At 39.1% G+C, this 19600-nt stretch overlaps 7 protein-coding genes across 8 annotated transcripts; 4 read left to right on the top strand and 3 right to left on the bottom strand.

Annotated features, from left to right (window-relative positions):
- Window positions 1-1331: 1331 nt before the first annotated feature.
- Window positions 1332-5376, bottom strand: LOC146622405 (hepcidin-like). 2 transcript variants are annotated; one of them, XM_085365115.1, is made up of 3 exons: window positions 5223-5376; window positions 2234-2311; window positions 1332-1433 (listed from the first exon to the last, which is right to left on the bottom strand). In XM_085365115.1, exons 1-3 carry the CDS (start codon window positions 5307-5309, stop codon window positions 1332-1334), a joined length of 267 nt encoding a protein of 88 aa, XP_085221241.1. In that variant the 5' UTR covers window positions 5310-5376. The 2 variants fall into 2 exon arrangements, with proteins under 2 accessions (XP_085221241.1, XP_085221242.1); XM_085365116.1 differs by lacking the exons at window positions 1332-1433; window positions 2234-2311 and adding exons at window positions 4796-4909; window positions 5047-5124.
- A 1157-nt stretch (window positions 5377-6533) lies between these two features.
- LOC146622406 (hepcidin-like) lies at window positions 6534-7146 on the bottom strand. The gene is made up of 3 exons (XM_085365117.1): window positions 7003-7146; window positions 6829-6915; window positions 6534-6663 (listed from the first exon to the last, which is right to left on the bottom strand). Exons 1-3 carry the CDS (start codon window positions 7084-7086, stop codon window positions 6571-6573), a joined length of 264 nt encoding a protein of 87 aa, XP_085221243.1. The 5' UTR covers window positions 7087-7146; the 3' UTR covers window positions 6534-6570.
- Window positions 7147-7508: 362 nt separating this feature from the next.
- On the top strand, window positions 7509-8217 carry LOC146622407 (hepcidin-like). The gene is made up of 3 exons (XM_085366196.1): window positions 7509-7663; window positions 7762-7839; window positions 7978-8217. Exons 1-3 carry the CDS (start codon window positions 7577-7579, stop codon window positions 8071-8073), a joined length of 261 nt encoding a protein of 86 aa, XP_085222322.1. The 5' UTR covers window positions 7509-7576; the 3' UTR covers window positions 8074-8217.
- Window positions 8218-10435: 2218 nt separating this feature from the next.
- On the top strand, window positions 10436-11418 carry LOC146622408 (uncharacterized). The gene is made up of 2 exons (XM_085366193.1): window positions 10436-10475; window positions 10568-11418. The coding sequence occupies exons 1-2, from the start codon at window positions 10436-10438 to the stop codon at window positions 11416-11418; spliced, it is 891 nt and encodes a 296-aa protein (XP_085222319.1).
- Window positions 11419-14476: 3058 nt separating this feature from the next.
- On the bottom strand, window positions 14477-15198 carry LOC146622409 (hepcidin-like). The gene is made up of 3 exons (XM_085366194.1): window positions 15059-15198; window positions 14885-14971; window positions 14477-14719 (listed from the first exon to the last, which is right to left on the bottom strand). Exons 1-3 carry the CDS (start codon window positions 15140-15142, stop codon window positions 14627-14629), a joined length of 264 nt encoding a protein of 87 aa, XP_085222320.1. The 5' UTR covers window positions 15143-15198; the 3' UTR covers window positions 14477-14626.
- A 367-nt stretch (window positions 15199-15565) lies between these two features.
- LOC146622410 (hepcidin-like) lies at window positions 15566-16228 on the top strand. The gene is made up of 3 exons (XM_085366197.1): window positions 15566-15719; window positions 15818-15895; window positions 16032-16228. Exons 1-3 carry the CDS (start codon window positions 15633-15635, stop codon window positions 16125-16127), a joined length of 261 nt encoding a protein of 86 aa, XP_085222323.1. The 5' UTR covers window positions 15566-15632; the 3' UTR covers window positions 16128-16228.
- A 2257-nt stretch (window positions 16229-18485) lies between these two features.
- Window positions 18486-19468, top strand: LOC146622411 (uncharacterized). The gene is made up of 2 exons (XM_085365118.1): window positions 18486-18525; window positions 18618-19468. The coding sequence occupies exons 1-2, from the start codon at window positions 18486-18488 to the stop codon at window positions 19466-19468; spliced, it is 891 nt and encodes a 296-aa protein (XP_085221244.1).
- The last annotated feature ends 132 nt before the right edge of the window (window positions 19469-19600 follow it).

Consider the following 19600-nt stretch of genomic DNA (forward strand, 5'->3'; position numbering starts at 1 on the left):
AGACAGTGCAGACACAGAAAGCGGAGCTTTCTGACTCACGGGCAGGTCAATAACCTTCAAATAACAATTACTGACTATTTGTAAATTACATTTACTATCAGATGGGCTGGCATCCCCTTTGAATTCTGATGCCTATGTTTATTTCCAGACATTTCAGCAAGTGCTGCCATCAGGTCAAGAGTTTGTAGCCCAGTAATTATGTGCTACATAAAGCTCTTTGTTCCAGTTGTGTTTGTCTTAAAGATCTAAAGTGGCTTTCTTTTGTATGATTATTATTATTTTTCTGGCTAAACGCCTTCCCCTGCAAATCAAATCACCAACAAAAAGCAGCACTGTGTGATTTCCTCATCTTACCACCCGAGAAGTTTAGTTTACACACTTAAATATCACTAGTTTAAAAGATTTATAGACGTAGTGTACTGCATTTACCGATGAACAGGGCCCTAATTGCTACCTGCCTGCACTGTGCCTCATATGTGTATGTGGGTATGAGTCAGATAAAATAAACCACATGGTGTGTGTGCGTGTCTCTGTGTGTGTAAGGAAGCTGAACAGAGCTCTGTGCACTCATTTACTATCTCCTTGTGTGGTTTGGCAGCAGCTTTGTCGGTATGGGGGCGTACAACGGGCATCCGTCTGGACGTGAGGCAAGCCTGGCATGCCTCTCAGCCCCCTGCAAGGCTGAATGAGGGTGGGATCAGAGCAGGAGTCTACCAGGCTCCAGACTGGTAGTCTGTGCATGCGTGTAAGCGAATGTGTGTGTTTTTCTTTGTGTATCTGCACTTCTGTGTGTATTGGGGGTAATTAAATTGTAATCACACAGGCTTAAACAGCAACCACAGGGTTTGCCATTGTTCTGCATGTCACTTGCAATCTGTTGACTTCTTTGCATATTGTTCCATCCATTCACAACTCTGTCAGATAGACTGCCTGCGTCTGTGTGTTCCCTAATTATTTCTACACCGGTTTAACACCGCATCATTTATTTGACCTTTGTGGTCATTATAATAGTGAGGCACGATCCAGCCATGCTGAAAGTTACACAATAGCATGCACACCACCATGGCTGGATGCCATACCTCCATGTTCTGTACTGGATAATAAGTGAACCACTGCAGAGCTGAGCCTGGTTTGCACTTGGACAGCAGACCACCCTCGGAAAATATAGCCGCCTCTGTTGTTTGTCCCTAGACACTCCCTCTTTCTGATCATCACAGTTGTTTATTGTACATAATAGTAAATACAGCATGGATAAATACATACATCATATTTTTTTAGCTGAAGATGAGAAAGTAAAGCTGCTTTTGATGGAAGCTACTCAAATCTGAGCCTCACTGGCAACATATGCCACAGCCACTGAACAGGCAGCAGTCACAGCAATGATGGCATCTGACGGGGCTAGTGTTGCGATTCTCCCCGATGTCAAACGGCATCTGTGAAAAAAAATTGAAATACGTCTGAACAATAAATACATCAAAGAGGTTTCTTCCTGTTAAAAGGGAGTTTTGCTTCCCACTGTTGCCAAGTGATTTCTCACAGAGTGTTGTTTGATTGTTTGGGTTTTCTCTGTCTTATTGTATCGTCTTTACCTTACAATATAAACCATCTTGAGGTGACAGTTGCTGTGATATGTCATTATATAAACTGAATTGAATTGAATTTTCCTGACCTAGAGTTTAATTTTCCCCAGATACTGGTGTGGGTACAGTACGTCAAGGCTGTGACAACTAGAGGTTTTAAAGGAAAGAAGAAGCCGAAATTCTACTGTGTTTTTATGTAGTGTGAGTGGCTTTAAATCCAATGTTTACTGGCACATATTTCTAGCAACAATGTGGACACCAAAATAATGAGTAATTGCAGTGTAATATAGGGTGGTTGGGGTAATGATACAGTAATACAGCCCTCTCCCCTAAAATTGCAATGTAAGATTGGGCAACACCGTTTGTCCTTTCCTCTAAAATATCTCAGTTATTAATTCCTCAAATACACTTGACGTATATTTTCTTTGTCTTTTTATCCTTTAAAACTTCAGTTTGCTACTGCTTTGTTCTGCTTCTTTGAAGTATTTTTTGGGTACTGAAAATGCACCCTAAATATAAAAAAATTGCCCTGTAAAATTACAGGATGGGTTGTCGGCTGTATTTTGAAGTGCTACTTGAAAACACTGTAGACTAGAAATTGAATGAACTCAAGCTTCATGACTTATTTTAAGTATTTGATCAACTCAGCATACCATCCATGTTTCTACTGACGTCTCTTCTTGCATTGCAGCAGGATCATCAGTGCTCTTTTCTTCCTCCATGTCTTCTACCTGTTGATTAGTTGCATACATTCAGAAACACAGTAAAACACACAGAGCTGATGAGCATTGAATAAAAAGGAATAAATCTTAATTTACATCAAGCAGGCTACTCACGGTTGTGAATGGGAAGGCAGCGTTCCCCTCAATGTAAATAGTTAGTGCGACAGCCAAGATGACTGCAGACGCGAATGTTTTCATTTTCAGCAGTTTAACTTGTCAAAGAGGTTGAATTTTTCATTTCTGCTATCAGCGCTTTTGAGCATAATGGCTCTGTTTGCTGATCATGCTGTTATTTATACAGTGTTACCTTGTCACTGGCAGTACTTTATTCCTTCTTGGGAAAGACTTGCAACACTACTTAAATGATGCTGGGTATTGTAATAGGAAATTCCCAAACAACAAAATGTTAAGTATTTTGCACTGGTGCGAACAGTATTTGTTCAATAATCTTAATTCCTTAATTCAGCCATAGTATTGAATTTTCATGAGTGCAACAGTTTAATACAGCACACAGTTTGTCACCTATATTCTGCACTATGCTACTAATACACTAATTATTATTTCAAATCAACATGTCCAGTGCTTGGAACTTTCTTATAAGAAGATGCTAGACTGAGTGAGTTTCAAATGGATCAGTATCAAATGTCATGTAACTGTCAACTTAAACACAGAGCAAACGGCTTATCTTTAAATTTTGTCACTCTATTACAACCACTTTAATAATGTAAATCTGTTCAAGGAAATAAATTGTAGGGAAATACCAAAATCAATAATGACAGGAGTGCACGGTGTGTTTACTCTGATAAAGGTTGAAAGGGTCTTTTGAATTTTACTAAACATCTTGTGCAATAACCAAAATCCCTTATCTCCACTCTGTCTCATGTACCGTGACCTCGCTGACCTGTTAGCTTTAGCTTAATGAGCACATCTGTGTCAACAACAACAGTAGGATTATTGGCTCTGTAGGAATACATTCTGCCTTTTTAACTGTTTTTTTTAGGACTATAAGGAATAATTACTTCATTTTTTGGTCTCATTTATAGTAGCTGTAAGGACCACTGCAGCTACAAATCCACCTCGAATATATTGATGAATTGATGGATGATTTCATTATTTTTAAAAAGATTCCAGCCCCTGAGGAGTAATGCTTTCAGCACTGGAGTAATGAGTGCAGTGTTAAAGTACCTGTGCAGAAAAATAAGAGCTTCTTGCAGTGTTGTCATTAATGGAGATCACACAGCTGGGATTTGTTTACCTTTTTCCTCTAAGTCCTGATAAAAGTAGTCCCCCTCTTCTCCCTCCTATGCATTACTTAATGTGATCAAGTTTAGTTTGAACACTTCACACCAATAAATGATCACTGAAAATGATCAGCTACATAACAGCCAAACCTACACTGTGAATTGTTAACCAACTTGTTAAGAACAACAAATGGAAACAAAACGAGAAAGTCTAATCCATCATCAGATCAAAAGATCTGTACGGGAAATTAAGATGTGGTCTAAAGTTTACATGCACTCATCATGGGCATGAATGTCGTGGTAACTTTGGGCTTTTAATGCTTTCTTTGAACTGTTGTTTTTCCAGGGTGGAATGATTGTACAGAAAATATCCTTAAAACAAGAATTAGTTGCAAAAGCTTGAATTTATTGATATATTAGAGCCTGTGTATATAAATATATAAATTCAATTTATGTCCATAATGAGTCTATATAAATGTTTGACAAAAAACAAACAAACTCCAGGGCTAAAAAATAAAGCTAAGATGTTAGTGCCAAAAACCACTAGCTGGTACTATTTTTCTGCTTGAAAAACAAGCCAGTCCCCGTAGACTTCCATGTTAAATTTACAAATTAACTTCTAAATCAAAAAACCCAAACAACAATGCCATAAATATAAGGTCCCAAGCATGGAGAGGCTAAAGTCTAAAGTGCTGACGCACAAATACAGACTTGGCAGGAACCAGTTTAGCTGGTTACTGCTTTCAGCTGTTGCCATCTATATAAATGTAGTTATAGCTGCATAAAGTGGATGAATCAACACTTCATAGCACATTTGCTGTCATATACCATTGGGTCCTTATACAGTGAGAAGTACTACTGAGTAACGATTGAACTGTCTATGTTATATTTATATAAAATGTTATGTAGTGCCACATAATGACTTCAAGTTATAGGCCATCCATGTAAAAATGTAACGTGAAGTAATGTTCTACTTCACGTTTAGTCTAACTACTGTTGAACTTAAAGCTGCTCTTTATCGGCTGCAGTGTAATAAAATCTGTTTTTCAGAGCAAAAGAATTATTCTGAAGTACCGTTTAATGTTATTATTTGACAGACTTGATTAATGAGTACACACATGTGATTAAATATGTTGATACAGTCACATCATTGAAGACATAGAAAATACAACCTTACCAAATCAAAATGTTTCATCCTATGAACACAGTTAAAACTGACTATTTTAAAGCTTCATAAGTTAATATTGAGTGGTTGTGGGAGCAGGAATCCTCAGAACCTGCAGCAAACTCCACAGATACCGGGGGTGCAGCAGCCACAGCAAAAGCGACACTTGATGCCAGGCCTGTGTATGGTGTTATACAACTTCTGTGGGAAACACCAGAGACATGAGCACAGAGTTCATCTGCAGCAGCATCACTGCTCTTTATATTCACCTGCTCTAAAAAAACACTTTCATTTAGCTGAAGTAATTTGGCCACCTTCACTCAGTTAGTGTTACTTACCATCCATGAGTCCACTGATGCCTCCTCATGTGCTGCTGTTGGATAGTCCATGCTCATTGGCTCCTCCAGCTCCTGCTCCTGTTAATGAATTGAGTGCAGTAGAAACCACATTGTAGCACTGAAACAAACATTTGCAGCTTGTAAGCTAATACACTTGGTTAAAGTCAAGTTCTTACTTCAGTGACTGGGACAGCAGAGCTCTGCTGAACACAAATGAATGTGAGCACGACGGCCACTGCAACTGCAACACTGAACGTCTTCATCTTAGGAAGCTTTGAGAGGCTCAAGTTCGACTCTTTCTCCTGGTCCGGATGATTGTTGTGAGCTGAGTCCTTCTGTCTGATGGTTAATGTGTGCAGAAGTGCTGATATTTATACTGATTTGGGCCCCTGCTGCCTCGTCACTCACAGCTCTTACTCTACCTGATTTCGGGAACATTGCAAAACTCCATATTTTCCTGTGCTATGAAATTCTGGGAATGGAAAATTCCTGAGGAAGGAGAAAATCTGTACTTTTCTCAGTCGGCATGAACTTTGACCTTTTCTTCGGATGTTTAACTATATGGGTTTTCCCTGTCCTATTGATGCAAGCCTGTTCCCGACAGTAGTTTCTGTACTTAATGATGTCACAAGACTTTAAACTTAACTATAACATAGATCATAGGTGTCAAACTCTGGCCTGCGGGATATTATCTGAAACAGCATTACACAGTGTTACACCTACTTTACTTTACTTGGTTTAACTTTCAAATAACCAATGAACCAGTCCATCAGCTCAAAGCTATTGTACATTACTGCATTTTTGTCATAATTAGTGGTAAAATTGATTGATGATGAGATGCTCCCTACAAATATGGGAAAATTCCACCAGATGTAAAACTCACTGTGGTTCTGTCCTCCTATTCAAAAATATTGTCGTCTTGAGTAACATATCTATAGAAATCTGAATAATGCTGTGAGTGTAAAACCTTAGCTTTTCATGAAAATGGTGAAATAATGAAAAAATGGTGAAAAACGTCATGAAACAACATCAGTTTAGAAAAACACCAAAGGATGTCTTCATGATGACTTAATTAAAGAGCACTAGTAATAATTGTTTTGACAGTTTTTGACAGTTTTGGACAGTTACTGTAAAGCTGCTCACTTTACTTTTGCTATCAATGGCTTGGCTCTATTAACAGGTTGTACCACATACGACATGGGCAAGAGTATGAGGCAACAACTCTTAACTGACATCAGCACAAAAACTGTACATCAGGAGCTTCATGTCACTGGTTTCCATTAATGTTTAATTCTTGTCAGACAGAAACAGAAACAGACAGCACATGTTGTAGTATAGTGACTCTGAACTTTTTAATATAATAACATACTGTAGTTCCAAATGCTTGGTACACTGTTCACTGATACAGCAGGATGACCAGATGAAGAAACACTGTCAGACTTTAACAAATGCTAAACAGTCAAATCATTTCATGTATAACAGTCTATACTTAGTGGTTGATGTGAGAATCGCAGGTAGATATTCTCAGAATCTGCAGCACAATCCACAGACACCAGCATTGCAGCAGCCGCAGCAAAAGCGACACTTCATGCCACGCTTCTGTCTGTGGTACGGCATCTGTGTGAAAGAGGAGAAGAGCAGAGAGTTTATCTTCAGCTGCAAGTCACTTCATTGTTTCTAATTTTATGAAAAGTTGTGAGTGCACAGTTTATTTTAAACATCTCCCTGCATTTGAGAGATCTCACAATTACTGTCTTCATTCATTTATTGAAGTAAACTCACCACCCATGAGTCAGCTGATACCTCCTGATGTTCAGCAGCTGGACTGTCAGTGCTCACAGCCTCTTGTAGCTCTTGCAGTTCTCGTATCTGTAGAGAAAGAAAACAGATCTTAGCATCTTCACAACAAATTCATGCAGAAGAAGCACATTACATGAATTTAACACAGTATGTAACCTCAGCAAATGTGGCAGAGCTCTGCTGAATGCAAATACACATGAGTGCAACGGCCACTGCAACTGCAACGCTGAACGTCTCCATCTTCAGGAGGTTTGAGTGGTTTAAGGTGGTCAGATCCTTTGACTCTCTCGTTGACTCTTGTCAGCTCCTTCGTGATGGTTGACTGAGGGAAACGGTGCTGGTATTTATACTCATTTGCTCCACTGCTGCCTCGTCACTTAGAGTACAGAAACTACTGTCGGGAACAGGCTTGCATCAATAGGACAGGGAAAACCCATATAGTTAAACATCCGAAGGTCAAAGTTCATGCCGACTGAGAAAAGTACAGATTTTCTCCTTCCTCAGGAATTTTCCATTCCCAGAATTTCATAGCACAGGAAAATACGGAGTTTTGCAATGTTCCTGAAATCAGGTAGAGTAAGAGCTGTGAGTGACGAGGCAGCAGGGGCCCAAATCAGTATAAATATCAGCACTTCTGCACACATTAACCATCAGACAGAAGGACTCAGCTCACAACAATCATCCGGACCAGGAGAAAGAGTCGAACTTGAGCCTCTCAAAGCCTCCTAAGATGAAGACGTTCAGTGTTGCAGTTGCAGTGGCCGTCGTGCTCACATTCATTTGTGTTCAGCAGAGCTCTGCTGTCCCAGTCACTGAAGTAAGAACTTGACTTTAACCAAGTGTATTAGCTTACAAGCTGCAAATGTTTGTTTCAGTGCTACAATGTGGTTTCTACTGCACTCAATTCATTAACAGGAGCAGGAGCTGGAGGAGCCAATGAGCATGGACTATCCAGCAGCAGCACATGAGGAGGCATCAGTGGACTCATGGAAGGTAAGTAACACTAACTGAGTGAAGGTGGCCAAATTACTTCAGCTAAATGAAAGTGTTTTTTTTAGAGCAGGTGAATATAAAGAGCAGTGATGCTGCTGCAGATGAACTCTGTGCTCATGTCTCTTGTGTTTCCCACAGACGCTGTATAACAGCAGACACAAGCGTGGCATCAAGTGTCGCTTTTGCTGTGGCTGCTGCACCCCCGGTATCTGTGGAGTTTGCTGCAGGTTCTGAGGATTCCTGCTCCCACAACCACTCAGCATTAACAAACTGTATGTCACAGTTAATGTGTGAGATTCTACTGTTTTAGTAACATTGTGTCCTCAGTTACTGCATCAACTACATGCTTGTATTACACAGTTTATCACAATAAACTTTATGGTCATTTAGATATAATGTGGATTTTTGTTGTCATTTTAAATGTCGTATTTTCCTTTGTTACATTTGTAAAACTGACTGCTATGCACCGTCCATCCATCAATTCATCCATCAAAGCTGCCATAGGGCTACAGGCAGGGTATATCCTGGACAGTGTTAACACATAGAGAGAAAAGCATTCGTGATCACAGTAACCCCTGTAACTGATTCAAAATCACAATTTAACCAAACACCAAAGTGTTCTGACTTTGAGGGGAGACTCTCCAAAATATTCTATTTTTATTTCAAACACATACGCAGTTGGTTATATATGGTTAAAATGATTCAAATGCAGTAAATATATACATTTTTCATATAAATAGAGTCCATAACTTGATTATTGTCTGTAGCCCACATAATTAAACACTTTAGTTAGATAAAACATGTGAGTTTTGATGTTATGTACTGTATAGCCTGTGTAATAAATAAACATGTAGCCCAATAAGTATAAAATCCAGAAAGCTACACGACATGGGGCAGTTCATTTACAAACACAAGTGTAACTTGAGTTTCACACTGTTTTTTGTTAGAAAATAATCAAATTGTTAAATGCTTAAAGCACACAAAACGTCAGAAATCTGCACTGTCATGAACAACAATGTAAACCTAATTTTTGGATTAACCCTCCGAAGTCTGAATCCCAGCTTGTGCACATCAACCTCACTGATTTGCACAAATACAGTTTATAATGAAGACATGTTAAATATTAAGCACTGAAAACAGTTTGGTTGTTGTTGTTTGGAACGTCATTTAATGCATGTTGTTTTGTTGCCATAGTGATGCCTCCAGGGGAAAATTAGGGAGCAGAGCAAGAATAAGACTGTGGATATATGTTTTGATAGCTTTGGGTTCTCTTTGTTTTTGCCTAACAATCATAAAGAAATGTATTATATTTTGTGTGTGTCCTCATTATTGAGCTTTAATCCTGCATAAAGGCCAAGATGAATCTCTTAGAGTAGAACTTTACAGTAACTATTAGAATAAAAAAAAAAACACACATTGACTGCTTTAGTTTTTAAGATTCACTTCTGTCTTAAGTATTTTTTGTCTCCATATAAGATATCAAAATCTGTGCATACAACTTGATGTAAAAAGAATCTATGTACATTCCGCAGTCTATGATGCTAGAATGGCATCGCAGCATTTAAACATGTTTTGAATGAAAACATCAGCATATGAAAACAAAACTGAAGAGACACTGCAACCGTATGAAGGAAGACGACTATTTAGTGAAATTTCTACATTTCCCTGAGGATTAACTGCTCTGTAACTTACCAAGAACTAAAGTAAGTTCAAATTTCATTTTATAGACTTAAGATCATTTACTTAAATATAAAGCCTGATTTTCCTGCCTGCCAGGACAGTATTTCTGTACTTTACATTGTGCAAGTCTAGACTATATTTTACATCATAGAGAGGATGATGTGGCTCTATTATTCAGGAAAACAAATGAAGACTTAACTATTTGTCAGCTGTTGTAATATTTGACAAATTATACATAAATTAGAAAATGTTCTTAATCATATCTTAGAGTGACAGAAGCTCTGCTGTTAATCTTAGTATCTGCAGTTTTTACACGCTTACACAAACACACGCAGTTACTGTCCCTCCATTTAGAAAGACAGAGGCATCAGAGTGAGCATCATTCAACACAGACGCTCTCACAACACAAATCCTGACGTCGGTTTGCAATAAATGTAATTTAAAAAATGTACATTCATGTATGCTATATGCATTTTGTCCATTCCAAAGTTGTGAGTCTATACCAGCCAAAATGCTGTCTTTAGCTATTAACATTTGAAATGATGAAGGCACTTGAAAGTAACACAACATTAGCTGCCTTTCCAGAAAAAGACAAAAACCTTTCAGAAGTATAGTATGTAAGGTTTTGTGAGGTTTTCCTCCCAGGCTTCTAGACTTCTGATTGGCCAACATTTCTACACGGTTAGGATTTGGCATGTTCCTGACTTTGTTTTTAGGGTTTACATGTGGAAGGAGATATTTTTTCAAAACTGCACATGTGGACGGGATTTTTTTTAAACGAAAAAGGAAAATTTCCGTTTACAAAAGTGCCCGTGTACGTGTGGACGTAGCCTAAAGTTATCACAAAAAAAGCAAATTCGCTGAACATTCTGAGTTGTTTAGTGATCATTGTTGTTTTCTGTTCCTTGTAGTCAAAATGAATGGAAGCGGAGATGGATCACAAAATAACCGTAATGGTAAGCACATGCACTCAGTCGTAAAATTGATGAAAAACTGATTTTCAGCAGATGTTTATGAATGCTAATTAAAAGATAAAATGATCTTGCAGGCCGACAGGTTAACCCAGAAATGTTTCCAAGAGGAGATCAGGAGCCAGCTTACGAACCTGTTGGTGGAATCTGGGGTTTACTGGAAAGACTTTATGTTACTCTCTATGATATCTTTTTTTGGAGGCTGACTGAGCTACTAGATGAATTAGAGGATCGATATGATGTCTTATATATTGACTTTCACAATGTCAATGACGGCAATGTCAACAATGTAAACAATCACAATATTAATGTGAGAGACAATGATGCCAATGTTGACAACAATGAACTGCATGATGATCATAATGCTGTTGTTGTTGTCGGCATTGAAAATGACGATTCTGATGAGGCATTTGAAGACTGTGAGGATGTTCACCCGTACATCCCAGAAGAGGATCCTCAGCCAGGTGTATCCAGGAAGAGGTCTAGAGAGATGGATGTGGAAGATGTGGAGCCCAACAAAAGAATCAGATGGAGCGAGGAGTTTTCTGATGATGACTCTGACTTCATCTCTGCCTGTGATACTGATAGCGAGGGCTGTCCTCATCTTGGTAATATTGCTGATGAGGTACCGCTGTCTGTTGGATCCACGAAAAGGTCCAGAAAGGAAGATGGAGATGAAGAAGAGCCTAATAGCAAAAGATCCAGGCTCGCAAACTCTGATTCGGGGACCAGCTCAATTGTGTATGATCACTCTGAGAGCAGTAGTGATGAACTCTTTGAAGATGCCCATGAAGAGACTGACAACCATGAAACTGGAGGCTCGAGGAAAAGGTCCCGAGAGGATTTGGAAGAAGAAGAGGAATGCTTGCGCGTTTGCAAATTTCGGAGGTGTTCAAATGAGTCCACCAGCACCCGTGATGACAACTAACACTATTTCAACGGGATTTTTCTGTATCCTTTTAGTAGGCTGATGGCCTACTCAGGTGACCCTGAATCCTCCCTTGGTTTTGCTGCCAGAAGTTGGGCATACACTGTGCAATTTTTTCAGTCGCGTTATTCAGCTCCTGTTCAAACTGTCCGATTGACTCGTAGGGGTTAGAAGTTCGTAGGTCACGATGCAGGGTCTCATACTATACGGCCCGATGCTCTGTGCAACCTGAGTGCTCACACTGTTCGTCCATAGCATGAAGGTTATAACACAAAATTTTACACTATTTTCACGGTTGTTGTGGTCGCGATAATTTTGTGAGGCCACATCGAAAAGGCTCGGATGAGCTTGGCAGTTTACAAGTTGTGCCTCCATCGCTTGTGTCCGGATCACACGCTGCACTGCCGTGCTGTTCTGTCTTTTCGCTTTCATCTCTGTGTTTGCGCGTGCGCAGTGAGAGACGCTGCGTTGACACCCTCACAACAGCCGACAGGATTTCAAACAGGTTTGATTTTCTTACGACCAAATGACTGATGATCAGGAGCTGATCGTGAGGTGTTAATCACTTCTCGTTACCCCATGTATACGATGCACGACACACGATTAAGGCCAAACTCGGGTCGATCCCCAAAACAGTTGCACGACTGAAAAATCGGCTCAAAATGGGCCAAAAATCGCACAGTGTATGTCCAGCATTAGGCGTAGGCTGCTGGGGGATTCCCATGATGCACTGGGTGTTTCTTCTTCACCCACTATGTGTTAATAGACCTCTCTGCACTGAATTGTACTTGTTGTTAACCTCTGGCTCTCTTCCACAGAATGTCTTTATCCTGTTTTCCTTCCCCCTCCCCAACCGGTCGCAGCAGATGGCCGCCCCTCCCTGAGCCTGGTTCTGCTGGAGGTTTCTTCCTGTTAAAAGGGAGTTTTTCCTTCCCACTGTCGCCAAAGTGCTTGCTCATAGGGGGTCATTTGATTGTTGGGTTTTTCTTTGTAAGTATACCTTACAATATAAAGCACCTTGAGGTGACTGTTACTGTGATTTGGCACTATATAAAAAAAATTGAATTGAATTTAAAATTTGAATGGATGTGACTGTGTAGATTCCAAATCCAGCATGTCCAAATTAACACTGTCGGATTTGATTTCAACACTATTAAAGTGTCTATATGGGTCCACACCAGAGAGTGTTAATTTAACTCTTTTTGGAGAGTTGGTACGTTAACTCTGATTTAGTGTTAAACACCAAATCTGTCTGGAGTTGATAATTTAACACTTGGTGTTAAGAGTTTATATATTAACTCTCAAAGAGTATTTTAGTTTAACTACGTAAGAGTTATCTTCTAATTCATTCTAAAAAGCGGGAATTTTACTGTTCTGAACTTCTAGAAATTTCTTTTGGAAATAAACATTTACTAAAAAGACGCAATGGTTTTTGAAAAACATTTATTCTGAATTGTGCACCACAATTTCAAAACATTGTCTGAAAGATGTAACAGTGTACATGTTCTCACTTTCATTAGAATTTTGTTTATTAAAAGGTCTGACATAGGTGAGCTGGTAAATGCAAATAACAGCATTCTCATTACTTATTTCTTCAATACAATATGCATGTCCTTCATTCATCCCTTTGTGGAACTTCAACGCACTTCTGCTCTCCCCCATATTCCATCTTCACAAGCATATCCTATGTGGAGACTGAATAAAAATTAGTTGACACTAATTAATGGTACAAATAATCCAGTAATCAATTGCAGCACAGTAAAAAAAAGGAATCCTTTTTGAGCCATTATTTGTGTAAAGTATTTTCCCAAAAGACAAGGACACAGGCAACAGGTAATACTGAACTAAATGCACATGGTTAAACTATTTATAAGAATTTGTTTAAAGAGATGGAATGGAGAACGTGGCTGCAGCTAGGAGTGTCAGCAGAGAGCAGGAACCAGAGGAAAAGCTATCGAGAGACTGATCACCTGGGTCGTGATGGGAACAGTCCAATGGGAATTCTGCATCAATCAGTCAGCGTAATGCCTAAAAGTTTATTCAGATGTAAATATATTAAATTCTTAAAATGAAGAATATGAAAAAAAATCATCAGTGTTTTTAACGACACTGCATTTCATTCATGTGTCTCTATTGGACAGTGTTGTAGAAGTTACAGGAGATAGGAATCAGTTCCACCTTGGCCTGCCGTTTGATCACGTTTGGTTGTACTGGCTTTGAGCCTGTTTGTGATACGCTACATCCACATGATACAGCTACTCTAGCTTTTTTTGAAGTGTCGTGAAATATTTTGCTTAAATGTTCTGCAGAACGGATGCAGCGCACATACAGTACAGATATTATCTGAAACAGCATTACACAGTGTTACACCTACTTTACAGTTTCACCACAGTGCAACGTCTCTCAGTATTGTTGAGATGTTTTCTATTATTATGTCCAGTATCAAATTTCTGCTGTACGCAAATCTTTCTATTCTCTCTTTTTCTTCTGTGTGAGGGATTCCTGCATTAATCATGCAGCTTAGAAACTTCATATGCACACCGTGAAAACACCTCCAAATAAATTCAGTGAAAGGTTGTCGAGATAAGGTTGTCTAAAACATTTATGAATGAACTTGTATAGAAAGTGTTTCTAGGAAACATTATCTAACACTTCTACATTCTTTAAAAAAAGTATGCTTGGTTTAACTTTCAAATAACCAATGAACCAGTCCATCAGCTCAAAGCTATTGTACATTACTGCATTTTTGTCATAATTAGTGGTAAAACTGAATGATGATGAGATGCTCCCCACTCATATAATTACAAATATGGGAAAAGCTGCTCACTTTACTTTTGCTATCAATGGCTTGGCTCTATTAACAGGTTGTACCACATACGACATGGGCAAGAGTATGAGGCAACAACTCTTAACTGACATCAGCACAAAAACTGTACATCAGGAGCTTCATGTCACTGGTTTCCATTAATGTTTAATTCTTGTCAGACAGAAACAGAAACAGACAGCACATGTTGTAGTATAGTGACTCTGAACTTTTTAATATAATAACATACTGTAGTTCCAAATGCTTGGTACACTGTTCACTGATACAGCAGGATGACCAGATGAAGAAACACTGTCAGACTTTAACAAATGCTAAGCAGTCAAATCATTTCATGTATAACAGTCTATACTTAGTGGTTGATGTGAGAATCGCAGGTAGATATTCTCAGAATCTGCAGCACAATCCACAGACACCAGCATTGCAGCAGCCGCAGCAAAAGCGACACTTCATGCCACGCTTCTGTCTGTGGTACGGCATCTGTGTGAAAGAGGAGAAGAGCAGAGAGTTTATCTTCAGCTGCAAGTCACTTCATTGTTTCTAATTTTATGAAAAGTTGTGAGTGCACAGTTTATTTTAAACATCTCCCTGCATTTGAGAGATCTCACAATTACTGTCTTCATTCATTTATTGAAGTAAACTCACCACCCATGAGTCAGCTGATACCTCCTGATGTTCAGCAGCTGGACTGTCAGTGCTCACAGCCTCTTGTAGCTCTTGCAGTTCTCGTATCTGTAGAGAAAGAAAACAGATCTTAGCATCTTCACAACAAATTCATGCAGAAGAAGCACATTACATGAATTTAACACAGTATGTAACCTCAGCAAATGTGGCAGAGCTCTGCTGAATGCAAATACACATGAGTGCAACGGCCACTGCAACTGCAACGCTGAACGTCTCCATCTTCAGGAGGTTTGAGTGGTTTAAGGTGGTCAGATCCTTTGACTCTCTCGTTGACTCTTGTCAGCGCCTTCGTGATGGTTGACTGAGGGAAACGGTGCTGGTATTTATACTCATTTGCTCCACTGCTGCCTCGTCACTTAGAGTACAGAAACTACTGTCGGGAACAGGCTTGCATCAATAGGACAGGGAAAACCCATATAGTTAAACATCCGAAGGTCAAAGTTCATGCCGACTGAGAAAAGTACAGATTTTCTCCTTCCTCAGGAATTTTCCATTCCCAGAATTTCATAGCACAGGAAAATACGGAGTTTTGCAATGTTCCTGAAATCAGGTAGAGTAAGAGCTGTGAGTGACGAGGCAGCAGGGGCCCAAATCAGTATAAATATCAGCACTTCTGCACACATTAACCATCAGACAGAAGGACTCAGCTCACAACAATCATCCGGACCAGGAGAAAGAGTCGAACTTGAGCCTCTCAAAGCCTCCTAAGATGAAGACGTTCAGTGTTGCAGTTGCAGTGGCCGTCGTGCTCACATTCATTTGTGTTCAGCAGAGCTCTGCTGTCCCAGTCACTGAAGTAAGAACTTGACTTTAACCAAGTGTATTAGCTTACAAGCTGCAAATGTTTGTTTCAGTGCTACAATGTGGTTTCTACTGCACTCAATTCATTAACAGGAGCAGGAGCTGGAGGAGCCAATGAGCATGGACTATCCAGCAGCAGCACATGAGGAGGCATCAGTGGACTCATGGATGGTAAGTAACACTAACTGAGTGAAGGTGGCCAAATTACTTCAGCTAAATGAAAGTGTTTGTTAGAGCAGGTGAAAATAAAGAGCAGTGATGCTGCTGCAGATGAACTCTGTGCTCATGTCTCTTGTGTTTCCTACAGATGCTGTATAACAGCAGACACAAGCGTGGCATCAAGTGTCGCTTTTGCTGTGGCTGCTGCACCCCCGGTATCTGTGGAGTTTGCTGCAGGTTCTGAGGATTCCTGCTCCCACAACCACTCAGCATTAACAAACTGTATGTCACAGTTAATGTGTGAGATTATACTGTTTTAGTAACATTGTGTCCTCAGTTACTGCATCAACTTGTATTACACAGTTTATCACAATAAACTTTATGGTCATTTAGATATAATGTGGATTTTTGTTGTCATTTTAAATGTCGTATTTTCCTTTGTTACATTTGTAAAACTGACTGCTATGCACCGTCCATCCATCAATTCATCCATCAAAGCTGCCATAGGGCTACAGGCAGGGTATATCCTGGACAGTGTTAACACATAGAGAGAAAAGCATTCGTGATCACAGTAACCCCTGTAACTGATTCAAAATCACAATTTAACCAAACACCAAAGTGTTCTGACATTTGAGGGGAGACTCTCCAAAATATTCAATTTTTATTTCAAACACATACGCAGTTGGTTATATATGGTTAAAATGATTCAAATGCAGTAAATATATACATTTTTCATATAAATAGAGTCCATAACTTGATTATTGTCTGTAGCCCACATAATTAAACACTTTAGTTAGATAAAACATGTGAGTTTTGATGTTATGTACTGTATAGCCTGTGTAATAAATAAACATGTAGCCCAATAAGTATAAAATCCAGAAAGCTACACGACATGGGGCAGTTCATTTACAAACACAAGTGTAACTTGAGTTTCACACTGTTTTTTGTTAGAAAATAATCAAATTGTTAAATGCTTAAAGCACACAAAACGTCAGAAATCTGCACTGTCATGAACAACAATGTAAACCTAATTTTTGGATTAACCCTCCGAAGTCTGAATCCCAGCTTGTGCACATCAACCTCACTGATTTGCACAAATACAGTTTATAATGAAGACATGTTAAATATTAAGCACTGAAAACAGTTTGGTTGTTGTTGTTTGGAACGTCATTTAATGCATGTTGTTTTGTTGCCATAGTGATGCCTCCAGGGGAAAATTAGGGAGCAGAGCAAGAATAAGACTGTGGATATATGTTTTGATAGCTTTGGGTTCTCTTTGTTTTTGCCTAACAATCATAAAGAAATGTATTATATTTTGTGTGTGTCCTCATTATTGAGCTTTAATCCTGCATAAAGGCCAAGATGAATCTCTTAGAGTAGAACTTTACAGTAACTATTAGAATAAAAAAAAAAAAACACACATTGACTGCTTTAGTTTTTAAGATTCACTTCTGTCTTAAGTATTTTTTGTCTCCATATAAGATATCAAAATCTGTGCATACAACTTGATGTAAAAAGAATCTATGTACATTCCGCAGTCTATGATGCTAGAATGGCATCGCAGCATTTAAACATGTTTTGAATGAAAACATCAGCATATGAAAACAAAACTGAAGAGACACTGCAACCGTATGAAGGAAGACGACTATTTAGTGAAATTTCTACATTTCCCTGAGGATTAACTGCTCTGTAACTTACCAAGAACTAAAGTAAGTTCAAATTTCATTTTATAGACTTAAGATCATTTACTTAAATATAAAGCCTGATTTTCCTGCCTGCCAGGACAGTATTTATGTACTTTACATTGTGCAAGTCTAGACTATATTTTACATCATAGAGAGGATGATGTGGCTCTATTATTCAGGAAAACAAATGAAGACTTAACTATTTGTCAGCTGTTGTAATATTTGACAAATTATACATAAATTAGAAAATGTTCTTAATCATATCTTAGAGTGACAGAAGCTCTGCTGTTAATCTTAGTATCTGCAGTTTTTACACGCTTACATAAACACACGCAGTTACTGTCCCTCCATTTAGAAAGACAGAGGCATCAGAGTGAGCATCATTCAACACAGACGCTCTCACAACACAAATCCTGACGTCGGTTTGCAATAAATGTAATTTAAAAAATTTACATTCATGTATGCTATATGCATTTTGTCCATTCCAAAGTTGTGAGTCTATACCAGCCAAAATGCTGTCTTTAGCTATTAACATTTGAAATGATGAAGGCACTTGAAAGTAACACAACATTAGCTGCCTTTCCAGAAAAAGACAAAAACCTTTCAGAAGTATAGTATGTAAGGTTTTGTGAGGTTTTCCTCCCAGGCTTCTAGACTTCTGATTGGCCAACATTTCTACACGGTTAGGATTTGACATGTTCCTGACTTTGTTTTTAGGGTTTACATGTGGAAGGAGATATTTTTTCAAAACTGCACATGTGGACGGGATTTTTTTTAAACGAAAAAGGAAAATTTCCGTTTACAAAAGTGCCCGTGTACGTGTGGACGTAGCCTAAAGTTATCACAAAAAAAGCAAATTCGCTGAACATTCTGAGTTGTTTAGTGATCATTGTTGTTTTCTGTTCCTTGTAGTCAAAATGAATGGAAGCGGAGATGGATCACAAAATAACCGTAATGGTAAGCACATGCACTCAGTCGTAAAATTGATGAAAAACTGATTTTCAGCAGATGTTTATGAATGCTAATTAAAAGATAAAATGATCTTGCAGGCCGACAGGTTAACCCAGAAATGTTTCCAAGAGGAGATCAGGAGCCAGCTTACGAACCTGTTGGTGGAATCTGGGGTTTACTGGAAAGACTTTATGTTACTCTCTATGATATCTTTTTTTGGAGGCTGACTGAGCTACTAGATGAATTAGAGGATCGATATGATGTCTTATATATTGACTTTCACAATGTCAATGACGGCAATGTCAACAATGTAAACAATCACAATATTAATGTGAGAGACAATGATGCCAATGTTGACAACAATGAACTGCATGATGATCATAATGCTGTTGTTGTTGTCGGCATTGAAAATGACGATTCTGATGAGGCATTTGAAGACTGTGAGGATGTTCACCCGTACATCCCAGAAGAGGATCCTCAGCCAGGTGTATCCAGGAAGAGGTCTAGAGAGATGGATGTGGAAGATGTGGAGCCCAACAAAAGAATCAGATGGAGCGAGGAGTTTTCTGATGATGACTCTGACTTCATCTCTGCCTGTGATACTGATAGCGAGGGCTGTCCTCATCTTGGTAATATTGCTGATGAGGTACCGCTGTCTGTTGGATCCACGAAAAGGTCCAGAAAGGAAGATGGAGATGAAGAAGAGCCTAATAGCAAAAGATCCAGGCTCGCAAACTCTGATTCGGGGACCAGCTCAATTGTGTATGATCACTCTGAGAGCAGTAGTGATGAACTCTTTGAAGATGCCCATGAAGAGACTGACAACCATGAAACTGGAGGCTCGAGGAAAAGGTCCCGAGAGGATTTGGAAGAAGAAGAGGAATGCTTGCGCGTTTGCAAATTTCGGAGGTGTTCAAATGAGTCCACCAGCACCCGTGATGACAACTAACAGTATTTCAACGGGATTTTTCTGTATCCTTTTAGTAGGCTGATGGCCTACTCAGGTGACCCTGAATCCTCCCTTGGTTTTGCTGCCAGAAGTTGGGCATACACTGTGCAATTTTTTCAGTCGCGTTATTCA

This window comes from Diplotaxodon limnothrissa, linkage group LG11 (genome assembly GCF_057381915.1).
Source record: "Diplotaxodon limnothrissa isolate DT_005_m linkage group LG11, D_limnothrissa_male_GT1.1, whole genome shotgun sequence".
Lineage (NCBI taxonomy): Eukaryota > Metazoa > Chordata > Actinopteri > Cichliformes > Cichlidae > Diplotaxodon > Diplotaxodon limnothrissa.

Coding starts and splice junctions, on each gene's coding strand:
- LOC146622409 (XM_085366194.1), bottom strand. CDS start 15,142: ATGGAGACGTTCAGCGTTGCAGTTGCAGTGGCCGTTGCACTCATGTGT. Junction 14,972..15,058: donor GCTCTGCCACATTTGCTGAG/GTTACATACTGT, acceptor CTTTCTCTACAG/ATACGAGAACTGCAAGAGCT. Junction 14,720..14,884: donor TATCAGCTGACTCATGGGTG/GTGAGTTTACTT, acceptor TCTTTCACACAG/ATGCCGTACCACAGACAGAA.
- LOC146622406 (XM_085365117.1), bottom strand. CDS start 7,086: ATGGAGACGTTCAGCGTTGCAGTTGCAGTGGCCGTTGCACTCATGTGT. Junction 6,916..7,002: donor GCTCTGCCACATTTGCTGAG/GTTACATACTGT, acceptor CTTTCTCTACAG/ATACGAGAACTGCAAGAGCT. Junction 6,664..6,828: donor TATCAGCTGACTCATGGGTG/GTGAGTTTACTT, acceptor TCTTTCACACAG/ATGCCGTACCACAGACAGAA.
- LOC146622408 (XM_085366193.1), top strand. CDS start 10,436: ATGAATGGAAGCGGAGATGGATCACAAAATAACCGTAATG. Junction 10,476..10,567: donor ATCACAAAATAACCGTAATG/GTAAGCACATGC, acceptor ATGATCTTGCAG/GCCGACAGGTTAACCCAGAA.
- LOC146622410 (XM_085366197.1), top strand. CDS start 15,633: ATGAAGACGTTCAGTGTTGCAGTTGCAGTGGCCGTCGTGCTCACATTC. Junction 15,720..15,817: donor CTGCTGTCCCAGTCACTGAA/GTAAGAACTTGA, acceptor ATTCATTAACAG/GAGCAGGAGCTGGAGGAGCC. Junction 15,896..16,031: donor CATCAGTGGACTCATGGATG/GTAAGTAACACT, acceptor TGTTTCCTACAG/ATGCTGTATAACAGCAGACA.
- LOC146622411 (XM_085365118.1), top strand. CDS start 18,486: ATGAATGGAAGCGGAGATGGATCACAAAATAACCGTAATG. Junction 18,526..18,617: donor ATCACAAAATAACCGTAATG/GTAAGCACATGC, acceptor ATGATCTTGCAG/GCCGACAGGTTAACCCAGAA.
- LOC146622405 (XM_085365115.1), bottom strand. CDS start 5,309: ATGAAGACGTTCAGTGTTGCAGTTGCAGTGGCCGTCGTGCTCACATTC. Junction 2,312..5,222: donor CTGCTGTCCCAGTCACTGAA/GTAAGAACTTGA, acceptor ACTAATCAACAG/GTAGAAGACATGGAGGAAGA. Junction 1,434..2,233: donor CGTCAGTAGAAACATGGATG/GTATGCTGAGTT, acceptor TTTTTTTCACAG/ATGCCGTTTGACATCGGGGA.
- LOC146622407 (XM_085366196.1), top strand. CDS start 7,577: ATGAAGACGTTCAGTGTTGCAGTTGCAGTGGCCGTCGTGCTCACATTC. Junction 7,664..7,761: donor CTGCTGTCCCAGTCACTGAA/GTAAGAACTTGA, acceptor ATTCATTAACAG/GAGCAGGAGCTGGAGGAGCC. Junction 7,840..7,977: donor CATCAGTGGACTCATGGAAG/GTAAGTAACACT, acceptor TGTTTCCCACAG/ACGCTGTATAACAGCAGACA.